Here is a 12,494-nt window from a genome sequence, read left to right as displayed (position 1 = left end):
TGTATAGGTCTTTCGGTCCAGAGAGAGCATCCACTATTTTCTTGGTGCAATTAAATCTTGTCACCACGTCATGCTTTTTCAGGACTAGGGCTATTTTCTCGGATGTTCCCGATACGTAGGAGATAGTAGCATATGTGTTTGGGTCCGGTCCTGTCTGCTTGATGGACTTGTCCCAATCCCATCTTTGCCTTTCTTCCTTAGTGGTCCTTATAAGAACCAAAATTGTTACGATAGCCATTTTGCTGTAGTGCTTTCAGGAGGTTTCTTTTCCGTTGGCAAAGAATCGGCATCAGAAATTTCATAGGCTTGGTGAACTAGTGTGTCCACCAAAGAAGTCTTCTGGAGCGGGTGGTGGTGAGAGGCTGTGTTTAGATAAGGGTCAGTGTGCGTCGTCTTCCTGTAGACAGCATGTCCCAGCTTCCCAGCACTCTTCCTTGTGACTAATGCGTCCAGGAAAGGTAGTTGGTTGTCCTTTTCTACTTCCATCGTAAATTTGATGGAGTGATGTTGTGAGTTTAGGAACTCAAGGAATTTCTGAAGTTCTGGTCCGCCGTGCTGCCAGATGACAAAGGTATCATCCACATATCTTAACCACATCCTAGGCTTTTTCTCATACTGGCTAAGGGTCTTCTCTTCAAAATACTCCATGAGCAGGTTAGCTATTACGCGAGACAGCGGCGAAGCCATGGCTGCTCCCTCTGCCTGCTCGTAGAATTCTCCGTTCCACAAAAAGTAAGCATTCTTGAGGCAATGCTCCACCAGTGTGGGGAAGTCTTCCGGGATGCCGTTGGAGGTAAAGCATCTGATGATCTCCACCGAATCCTTTATCGGGATGTTGGTGAACAGTGAGACAACATCAAAGCTCATCAATTCATTGCTGTCAATTGTGATCTTTTTCAGTATGTCGATGAAATATCCGGAGTTTTTCGCAAATGACGATGTTTTTCCGATGTAGAACTGTAGAGATTGGGCCAGGTATTTTGCCAGTTCATATGTTGAAGCATTGATCTGGCTGACTATAGGTCGGAGTGGTATCCCCTCCTTATGTATTTTCGGCAGTCCATATAATCTCGGTGGTTTTGGGGCCGAAGAAAACAGTCCACGTTGTTCTTCCCTTGGGATGAGGAATTTCTTTATCAGAGCTCTGGTATTTCGCTCTATCAGCAAGCAGCCACTAGACGGGACCACCTATATAAGGGTGGCAAAAATCCAAGTCCCTCATCTTTGACCTGAAGAGGCCGAATGCAACTTAGGCGAAACTGTTGTCAGCATCAAACAACGACGTGGTGATACCCAAGAATGCAGAATCCTTCAAACCACCACCGCGAAAACCTATGCAGCCAATATTAGCTTATGCCAGCTTAATGTGAAGTGGTAGTAGTACTATTTATGGGAGGTGACCGACAGCAGAGGTCATTTGCGCCATTAGTGATGGACAGGAAAGGATAAAGGGTGGAGAGTACCCCAGCGTCGGCATTAGCCTACTCTTTACAAAAGGTGCCAAAGGGTCCGCAGCTAAATCGTCAGTCGTACGACTGATGATTTAGCCCAACACTACACCCCTTTCTACACTGTCTTTGTCCTCTGCGATGCAAATTAAACGAATTTTTTATTCCATAGATTTTCACAATTAATGACAACTCTATTGAGAGGTATTACTAATCCATTTGCTTCACATATTGTTTTCAGTGCCACCTGTCATGAAAATGGGAAGTCTTCTTTTATTTTTTGCTAGGCTATCATTGATGGTACCTAGATATATGCTTTTAAAGATCATGGATCAAGGCTTCATTGGTCTGGCCATGTGACTATACTAATGAATGATACTATAGAATGGATACTACATCTAAATGGATACTAAACTCTATAGATAAAAGCAAATCATTAGGTGCAAGAAGGCAACTTTCCCAGAGATATGGCGAGTCTGTCAATCAAAGATAAGGTTTTATAAGATAGTGTTCAATAAGACACGTCCTACATACAGTTTCAGCAATCAAATTCTGCTTTACCTTGATTTAACACAATGCAATACTAATGGCTTCTTTCCTGCAGAGATTAATTAAAATTGTCATCAGCTGGAAGCACATAGCTTCATAAGTTATCTGAACCAATCATTAATTTATGGACAACCTTAAATTATAACATAATCATCTGCTAGAATGTGAATATGCTAAATAATGAAAAATATATCAATTGGACAATTTATTCAAGCATAAAATTCATGTAAATAGTTGTAGACATGCTTGCCTCTTGTTTTGCTGTTCAATCAGCTCAGCCGTACAGTAGGCATAATCAGGCAAATAAATGTTGCCCATGAACTTAGGGTGGGCCTACATAACACTAAGCCTTTTGAGAAATTTCTCATCCATGGAAAAAAATCATGATAGATATTCTATTGTACAGTTATTTTCTGATAGTCTTTCTTCAAGAGCATATAATCAAACCTGCCCTAGTACACTTGAACACAAATTATTTCTGCTTAACAATCCTTTTAAATGCTCACCAAGTAAGTCTTCATAAAAAAATGTGTTCATGGAAAGGAGACTGCAAATGAGGCATGGCACAAATATGTGGCCTAAAATTCTCCATGAACAGAATGTATTTTCAACTTTTTCCACAGACTTCATTGTCTCCCAACTGTCTTTCAGGATTCAATGGTCGGAATGAAAGGAAACCATTCCGAGTTCATCCATTTCATGCATATCCATGAAAGGGTCCGATTTGCATTGAAATGCTTAAATGCTGACTGATTAAAAAGTCTCTGGTAGTGCACAACAAATATGCTGTAGGAGGGACCACTGGGGAAGATGGCTAGGTGGTACCAGTCTGGCCATCAGACTTTTCTTTCAGTTTGATGTTTTTCTCAGCTTCAAAAAAGAGGCCAATTTAGAATTATTTCCCTTCACAACTCTCGCCACATTAATCTAAGGTGTCAGCAAAAAGTGCTTGCCTACTTTTTGTGGCTACCTCATCTACCCCAACATCGGCACCTATCAAAATAAAGCCACGGGCATTGTTCTCCAGTGACGAGATATATAACGGGAATCCCCATAAAAACCAGAATAGCAAACAAGGAGGATCTATGTGAGTGACCTAAATATTTGCATATAGTTTTTTGCAACAAAAATATAGTAGAATAATCTACAATGGAGACTTCTAGCATGGCACTTCAATGGCCATTGGTAATGGGAAGTGGCCCCAAGAATTGGGTGACATTCAAAGAATGGAAACTTGGGGGGAAACCTCTGTAATTCACAAAAGAGAAAGTTATCAATTCTCATAGAGAATCCTTGTTACTACTAAAATGCTCACTCACTCGTTCATATGGATATGCATTTTGGTACGATTCGGCTTTCTTTGTTATGCAACACAATTTTGCTTTGACCGCGACGAAACATAGATGATACCGATACCGAAATGAAATCTATTGGGGGAAAACAAGAGAACATTCGCATGAAGCACGCTGGCGAATTCGCACCTATATCGTCGACATTAGGGGATCCATTGTAGTCCGTAAATATTGCACTCGGAAGCAACCAGATCACCCACTTTGCCGTCTCTTCCACTGCTATCGCCAATGGAATTACAGTATACTCTGTGGGTTGAAGTCGGGGGGAATGCCTACGAGAGAATCGCACCTGCAGGGGGACTCTTCCCTGGGCTGTACGGTCTCAGCACCCAGCTCGCACCCACCTGCGGCGCCAGGTTCGGTCGCTGTTGGCTCTGCCTCCCCGCCCGTTCCCTCATCCACCTGGAGCCTCACCTCCACCTCTTCGGGGCGCGCCATGAGTACGGCCTCCTCGTACGATGGGGGTTGAGTCTCAGGCCTCAGCCGCCGCACCACCACTATGTCCCGGCTCGCCGTCCCTCTACTTTCCTCTTCCTCATCGCTCTCCTCGCTCGTCATCTCCCGCCGGCGGACCCTCCTCCTCTGGGCCTCCTGCCGCTGCCCCCTTGACCTCTCCTCTCCCTCCGCCTCCTGCCTCAGCTTCCGCTTCTCCCGGAGCCAGTGGCGAAGCACCACGCCGCCCACCATGAAGAACGCCACCGTAAGCACCATCGCCACGGAGAGGGACCACATGGAGGAGGCCGGCACGGGAACAGTGGAGGAGGACCGCGAGCAGACTTCCTCCCAACGCTTGAGGCCCTCGCCCGGCGCCAGGCGGGCCTGGAGAAGCTTCTGGTCCTCGTCGTAGGGCGCACAGTGGAGTGGCTGTTCCAGGGGCTCCATCTTATCCAGCACCGTCCACAGCTGTTGGAAGCGCGGGTTTTTACAGTCGCATTTCCAGGGGTTGTCTGAGAGGGCCAGGTATTTGAGCCCCCGCACTGAGTCGGGATTCAGGGTGGCGATACGGTTCCCCCTGAAAGAGCGAAGGGAATATATGATTTCCTTAGAGTTTCCTCTGAAAATCTGAAATACGGTAAACGAATGACTGACGGCTAGAGATGAGCATTCTTGCAAGGTGGACCTCCTGTTAATACTAATAGGTGCGAATACTTTCTCAGTTACTCATGAATGGTATGGAGTATTAGTTTTAGATTTTCTTGGGGCACTCCGACGTCCGAGGCCATTCTCCATTGTACATTCATGAAATGTCATTCCGTATGCCCCTACACGAACTTAGTATCACCAGCGATCCCTGGAGTAGGCGACGATCATGCTTGCTATCGGTATTTACAGGATCAGAAGGACTTGAACGCATTGTCAATCAAATCAGCCGGCGCATGTGTTTTTTATTTACAATGATCTAAAAAACTTCACCCAGCTCTTAGTGTTAAAAAATAAAATCATCTCAGGAGTTACGCCAAACAATGAAGTTATACTGATTTCATAATGGCCGTGGTGTCTTGTCCTGTTCATTTACCTCTGATGCAACTAAACCCCATTGTCATGAAAAATGTTATGGAGAGAATCTCAAATGATGTTCATAGGCTTAGTATATATTATATCTAATCGATTTCTCGACTGAAGTTAGGATTTTGCTACCCACGTAGGTCATGCAAGTTTGACCGCCACAATTTTAAAATTGCTTGCTCGAAAATAACATTCATCATTCCTGTTTCATACCTCTTTTATAACAATAAATTCTGATAGTTTTTCAATCCCTATTTGCCGGTCTGAATCCCTTATTATCTTTCTATCCCTTATTTGTTCATCCTCCTCTTGATACAGTTATTCTTTCCTTCTCTTTAATCCACGTGTCGTAGAATCAATCTCTTCAGTAATCACACCTAATCTGAATCTTTAAACACGCTATCTTTCTTTTAGAGGTCACTTAACTAGCCTTCTATAAAATGATATCTCAAAAGCCCTTCATCTATTTGCTTACGTTTTACCAAAAGAGTTTTCATTTCCGTTTTCACTGACGTTAAAATTCGAATGTCCACTCCCACCATTTCTTCTTCTTTTGTGAAACTAACCCAAGAATCAGCTGGCTGTCCAACCTTCCCTTTACTACGCATAACTTCTCAGCTTTCCATAGCTTGTTCTCATCATGATCGATAGCAGGCTAATCCTCTTTTTCCATATATCTTTCCTTCAATGATTCGTCTTTCTAAACTAATTGTCCTTCCAATTATCCAAAAATGTCTCTGCATTGCTTACCGACACTCCACTTTGCTTTCTTATTTTTCTCATAACCACATTTCAAAACTTATTTTTACGAGTTTATTTTGAATACATTTCTCGTAAATAATCTTTCATCTAAGGCTAATCAACAGCTTCATTGTTATGGAAAATTTCCTTATAATCTTATTTCTGCCCCTTCCATTCCACTCATAATGCTCCCCAAATAAGAAAAATGTTCCATCTCCTCTCATTAGCTTTTTTAAAACTAATGCGTAATCTATTATTTATCATCCTACAAGTAAGGTTATCCCAGAGAGTTCCATTGTTTTCGAGTCCTTTAATTCCTTTGTTTGCCCCGTTATCAATAACAGAGATAGTCAGGATTTATAAATGATTGATCGAATGACTAATTTAAAGCTCTATAATCCACAAACATCTCCTATAAAAATGTTTCCCTCTGGCCTTCAGCGTTTTAATTCATGCAAACCTATCCACGTTCATTTTATCACCGCCTGTTCGTATTAATAAAAAAATAAGGGGAAACGAGTAATCCCGGCTCATGCTCAAATTTCAGATTCGATGCCTGGTAAGCGGTGTAGGAATGTACATGTCAGTCTTCGTATTGTATTGCGTCTAACTATAACTTGAAAACACTCTTTAGGCTGAGTACCTATCCGTTTGCCCTTAAAATATGTTGTTACCCGTTTTTTAAATAACCGTTTAATTTCATAAAAGAAACTCAACGAAGGTTTTATCAATAGTTGCGAAGCACTATAATGATAAATGAAAAAGAAACACTTTGTTTCAATCCACCACTTTATTACAGGTACTTGTAATAAAGTAGAGTACCTGTAATAAAGTGGTGGATTGAAACAAAGTGTTTCTTTTTCATTTATTAAAATGAACTTCCACAAAGTTGAGGCTGAAACTATTGAACCACTATAATGATGTTTATTTTCTTTGATCCTCCTCCTCAGTACGAGTCTGATCACTGCAATTACGGCCGCGTTCCCCTCCTTTCTAAATAGTCCGTTCGAATAGGTGTTAATATGGATTGTGACTGAGTTCGTCACGTAGGTAGATACTCATGTTAGCTCTCCAAGCGAAGGCGTTGCTTGGTTGTAATCTTCAGCGAAGAATTTAACCTCGTGCAGAGAAATAAAAATAGATTCTTAAGACGATAAATGTAAATTGTGAGTCATTGCTGCAAGTCATCTGAAAAATTATCAAATCTCTGATATCCCGATATTTTTTTCTCTTATTAAAGTTTAATTCGATGCATCGTTTTGTTGCGGATAAAAGTCACAAATGGACTCTCGTACGAATAACAATTTATTTCTTTCTCCGTGAGGTACAGAAGCAGTCAGGCTATGAATAAAAAAGTCCTGAGAAGTAATACCTTGTTAGACGTTGCAAATACGGTAAACAATGAAACTCCGACTCCCATAGTTACAAATGTGCATGACGGATACTGAGAATATACGGGTAAATTATTTTATTAAGGATGCGAAATGGTTTTAGCGAAACAAAATAGCAAGTTAATTATCCGAGCTGCTATGCTTCCAACGGTGTACCTTTGCATTCTTGTATATATGTTATTGAGGAGAGGAAAGAAGGATGATGGTAAAGTATATATTCGAAATTCAGAAGTTTGATGTTAAAGGAGTCATAATCGTCTCTCCAAGCTTCAGTACGTATTTTAAACTAATCTAGCTTCATTAGTTAAAAAAAACGAATGGAATTCGGCAGTGTTCTGCCGAGCAGCTTTTTTTGCACCCGGTTTTTGGCTGAATGATTGTACTAGTCGGCGAAGGAGACGGAGAAGGGGTGTTGAATGGAAAACTGTTCAAATTTGTTTTTCGCATATAATGAAGCATATTTCACCTGACTTTTTTAAAATAGAATAGGTGGATCACACTTCGGCAATTTTCTCTCTCCCTGTCATCCCTTTATGGTGGGCTGATATGATCATTTTAATGCGTCATCAATTGTCAGAAATTTTCCTCAGTCATGCTATGAGCGCCATTATTAACTTTTATGCAGTGTTTCCTTAACTCACGGAGCACATTCATGTGAAAGAACGAGCTTTTGGCAGGAATCCCGAAAGTAGTTATCAGATTACAGGATATTTAAACGCCAATCGAACTGTAATATCAAAGTTGATAAGCATTCAGTGCTGACGGGAAAATCCATGATAACAGAATTTCAGGTACGCAGAAAAGAGTTGATGAATTCCCAAACTTACATAGTAGACAATGATTATGTTGATGAACATTTTGAGAGGGATATTCATGAGAGATTCTTTTCTCAATTTAATAGACATGACTGATTTTTTAGCTGATATTTTGTCTGATTTATAAATATTTTATATATATATTTAGCTACGCTTGTGCTCAGCGTACCAATATCAGTTTTATGTGCGAATGTTAAAACCTAATTGAAATTTGTTTCAACTATGTTTTATGGACATGATACAGCTAATACGAGTATGTATAATTTATTATCAACAAAAATTTAATTATGTATAATATTTAAATATTAATATTTTTCTGTTCCTGGAGGAATGGCTATTTACCCAGATAGCGGGGCAGTAGTGATTCATTCATGTGGGTGCACCTACTACTAAAGCCATTAAGCATCTCTCACATTTGGCTAGTCGGATAAGAATGATGAGACTAGCCAAATAAAAGAGTCCTGCCAACATTAAAATAACATTTAAGCAAAATATGATTTGTGCCTTGCATCACGTTACAAGAGTTGTAGGCGGCCAGGTTCCTCTAACAATGCTATTGCTCCGCCAAGGACATCTGGGTTATCACCGATCATAAAAACGAGGTCTCCCTCGATGCTTAGGCTACCAGATATTTCTGGCATTCAGTCAGTAGGTGACCCACGGTAATTTGTGAGTCGCAGTCTTCACAGAGAGGTAGAGTTTCATCTTCAGAGAAGAGGTAAGAGTGTATTAGAGTAAAGTGCCCTATTCTCAATCGCGCGATTACGACCTCCTCCTACCGTGTACTTATGACAGAAGGTGACCAAACTGAAGTCACGGGTTTCACGGTGCGAAGCTTGTCCCCAGTAACAATCGGCCAAGTGTCCATGCTTTTGGGATACAGATTTATTACAAGCGACCCAGTTTTCTAAGTGTCCAACTTTTCGCTTTCGCGCTATATTACGGCACTCGTTAAGTCAAGCATAGATCTGACACTGTCTAGGTGGGTGAGAGAGTACATATCGGCAGGGTGAAAAGGGGTAGGAGTAATGAACATTTCTGTAACTATTACTGAACATATTTTTGGTAACTCGCGTGTTGCTATACCAAATTTCAGTATATTCCCCACCTCTTCTCACCATGCTCACTTCCACGCTGTAACGCATCCATTCTCTTCTTCCGGGATTCCTTTATCTGCTTTCAATCTAATTTGCTGCTTTCCTCATTCTCGCCCACTCTCTCTTTCGGCTCACATGCAAGTGTTAATATTTTCCACTTTTTCCTCCAGTCACCCTTGATTTCGGCTTCTCTTTGTTCTCCCATATTCGGGAAACCGGTCAGGTGATTCATTTAAAAGAAATAATTAATTTAGCACGCAAGTGTGCACAGTACACAGGAACATGATATGGATGCTCGTTGTAGTTACTTTTAAACACTTTAAATTGGGTGTTGGCAGACTCGTCAGTAAACTCAAATGTTTCTATTCTATGAGGTAATTTTTTACTCATAACTGCTCGCTCACCTCAGGAACTCATTAGATAGCAACATCTCTATGACATCGCGTATCGCATTAAGTACGTAGTAATAATTCAAATTACATTTATTGAGCTGTATGTGATATACTAATTGGTATGCTCCTAAGAATCCTAATGACATTAATCACTCTTATTTTCTTACCCCTGTGCCTTTCACACAATTTACGACTATTTTAACCTAAGAAATAAATAACTATCGGCCGGAAGCTGGGTGCATTTTTACTATTGGTATTTTACCGGTTAATTTAGGTTTTGAATGGACTCAACGAAACATTTTCTTTCCTCTCCTAACAAAACAACTTGACATCCGAAACTACAATGAACCCTTCTTCGATTGCGCATATTTCCTTCCTCCCATCATAAGGTCTAATATGCCTATTCCATTCCTAACACTTCCTCGTTTGCCTAATATTCTCCTCTCTTACACAGTCTTCAACATATCATCCCTTCAAAATGCTCTGCACCAAAGTTTCCTGCTTCCTTTGGATTTCTCTCAATAATCGTCTCTCCTCCCCCATGCGCAGAATTTCCTCGTTTGTTTCCTTTTTGTCCATTTCACCTTTACCATCCTTCTCTACACCCACATTTCAAAATATTCTAATCTACGTTTATCATCTTGCTTCAAAGACCATGTTTCCGCGCAAAGGTCTTTTGTTAATAAATGGAAGCGATGGTATGGATGGGAGCATAATATTAAGCAAACTAATAAGAATGGATTTTGAAATGAAATTATCTTACCTGAGGTCTAGCCATGTGAGGTGACTCAGCCCCTTCAAAGTCTGGGGCTCAACAACCGTAATTCTGCAGAAGGACAAGTCGAGATTCTTGAGAGCCTGCGACCACAAATCCTTCGGCAAGCTCTCCAGCGGGTTGCGAGAGAGGTCCAAGCTCTCTAGGTTAGGCATGTGAGCGAGCGGGTTGCCCTCCCCTTTGATCCCTATCCCCGAGATTTCGCAGCGGGACGCCCATAAGCGGCGAAGGGAGATGGCGTCGAATGCCGGGAGGTGAGTGAGTTGCTCGTTGTGTGACAGGTCCAGGGTATCCAGGAAGTTGTTTTTGGAGAAGGTGACCTCGTCCAGGGACTTAATGGCATTGAAGGAAAGGTTGACGGCATGCAGTTTCTCCAGGCGGAACAGGGAGTCCCCGGTGATGAGCTCAATCCCGTTGCGGGAAAGATCGAGGTGCACCAAATGCACGTTGGATGAGAAGGAATTTGGGCCCACGACCTTGATTCTGTTTCCGGCAAGATGGGCGTGGGTCAGTCCACCCATAGACGCCAAGGGAGCAAGGGCAACCGCGGATCCCTTACGCCCCTTGATCTCGTTAGAGCCGAGGATGCAATCCTCTGCGTAGATGAATCTCAGGGACTCGGATCGCACGTCGCTCAGGGAAGTGAGGCGAGCATTCTTGGAGACGTAGAGGTCCGTCAGGTGGGGCATGCCCCGGAGAGAGTCGCTGCCCACAAAAGACAGGGCACAAGAACTCGCGTCCAGGACGTGGAGGTTTTGGCCGACTATGGCCGGCATCTCCACCATGGGATTTCCTCGCAGGTACAGGCTGGTCAGGTTAGACGGCAGTGGTCCCTTCCCGGCTTCCACTATGCCGCAGCGATCCAGCAGGATAGTTTTGAGGGAGGAGGAGTTAAAAGATGGGATCACCGTCAGCCCCCTGTTACCTCTGAGGTCCACGATGCGGAGCTGATCACAGCCATAGAAGGATTCATTGTGCAGGGAGGTGATAGTGTTGTAGGAGAGATCGATCTTCTGTAGAGCGCGGAGACCGAGGAACTCCTTGGGCCTGACCGGCCCCTCGTAACTGTTTCCCCGGAGAATCAGCGTCTCCAAGTTCACGAGGTAAGCCAAAGCCCCTGGGGTCGGCAGGGTATCAATTAGATTGAAGGAGAGATCTAGTACCTTCACCGAACTCGGGAGGTCGGTCGGAAACTTCTTCAAGTTGACCCCGGAGCAATTGATCTTGGTCACCGAAGTCGACGTATTGAGGATACCCGAGTGTTCAGTGCCCGAACAGAGACAGAGATATGGGCACAAGGGGTACTTGGGAGTCGTCGAAAGAGTCGTGATGAGAGAGAACCCGAGGATGAAGAAGGCCGTATGTGCCAGTCGCCTCCCGGGGGCCATCATCACGGCTGCCTGAGTTTCACTCGGAGAGATATGACTGCGTGGTTTTTCCTTGGAAGTGGTCGGCCGTATTCCATTCTCACGCGGGAATGGATCAGGAAGAGGCGCGCCAGCCGGGGCTCGGGACCCCGGTTCGATGCTCACATTAGCTCTGCGGCGCACTCATCTCAAGGAACAGTTGCCGTTGACAAGAAAACGTTTCACTAGAGTCGAAGACGTAGGGAGTGGCAGAGGAAGGATAGTCGCACGAGGCTGACGGGCGCACGAGATTGTGAAACGGCGATAGGCGGCGGGAAGGGCCAGGGTGAGAGAAGGGAGAAGTGGAGGAGGGCTTGGGGGCGGGGGGAGGGGGCGAGTGAGAGTCGTTGATACAAGGTGTGAGTCGGCGAGCAAGAAGAGAGATTAGAGCAAGCCGGAGATAAGAGAGTGTGAGGGCAAAGCGCTGGAGTAAGTCTGTACTGGATCTCTGGGAGAGGAGGACATAGCAGCTCCGATCAGACAGAATAGGGATTTAGTAGGGCATTGCAATCGAGCAATATATGAGCCTATCCAAGGATGGAAGTAATTCATAAATGAAAAATTAATTGCACTCGTATGGCATTTTCTTGGTTGTTAATTCATATTTCATAGGAAAATCAAATATAATTTATCTGAGCAAAATTCGTGCGAAGTTGTCAAATTAAATAAATTGAGGGAAAGAGAACCATCATTCATGGAGGGAAATAATGGTAGGTTATCCAATGACATTATAGCCTGGCTTTCGTCTGACCAGAAGAATTTACTTCAATATCTTTTGTATTTTACGAATGATAATAATACGAGGGTAATACCAGAAGTACCCGACCCAACAAAGAAAACACAAAAATGTTGGAAAAAAATATATTTATTTTTCAACATAATCACCTTTCAGTTATATACACTTTTCCCTTTTACGATGTTCAATAAGTTCGATACCCTTTTTATTATAACGGTCTTGCTCCTCAAAGTAGCCATTAACTGCTGACATCACTTCTTCACGGTTGGAAAATCTTTGACCACCG

General features: G+C 42.9%; 1 protein-coding gene across 1 annotated transcript; it reads right to left on the bottom strand.

Moving 5' to 3' along the window:
* Positions 1 to 3,169: 3,169 nt before the first annotated feature.
* LOC139688144 (insulin-like growth factor-binding protein complex acid labile subunit) lies at positions 3,170 to 11,454 on the bottom strand. The gene is made up of 3 exons (XM_071585572.1): positions 10,055 to 11,454; positions 3,639 to 4,361; positions 3,170 to 3,245 (listed from the first exon to the last, which is right to left on the bottom strand). The coding sequence occupies exons 1-3, from the start codon at positions 11,452 to 11,454 to the stop codon at positions 3,170 to 3,172; spliced, it is 2,199 nt and encodes a 732-aa protein (XP_071441673.1).
* Between the last annotated feature and the right edge of the window lie 1,040 nt (positions 11,455 to 12,494).

Source organism: Hetaerina americana, unplaced genomic scaffold (assembly GCF_022747635.1).
Source record: "Hetaerina americana unplaced genomic scaffold, ioHetAmer1.1.p SCAF_2, whole genome shotgun sequence".
NCBI classification, from domain to species: Eukaryota; Metazoa; Arthropoda; class Insecta; order Odonata; family Calopterygidae; genus Hetaerina; species Hetaerina americana.
Note: the sequence above shows the minus strand (reverse complement) of the source record. Positions and strands in the feature narration are given on the sequence as shown.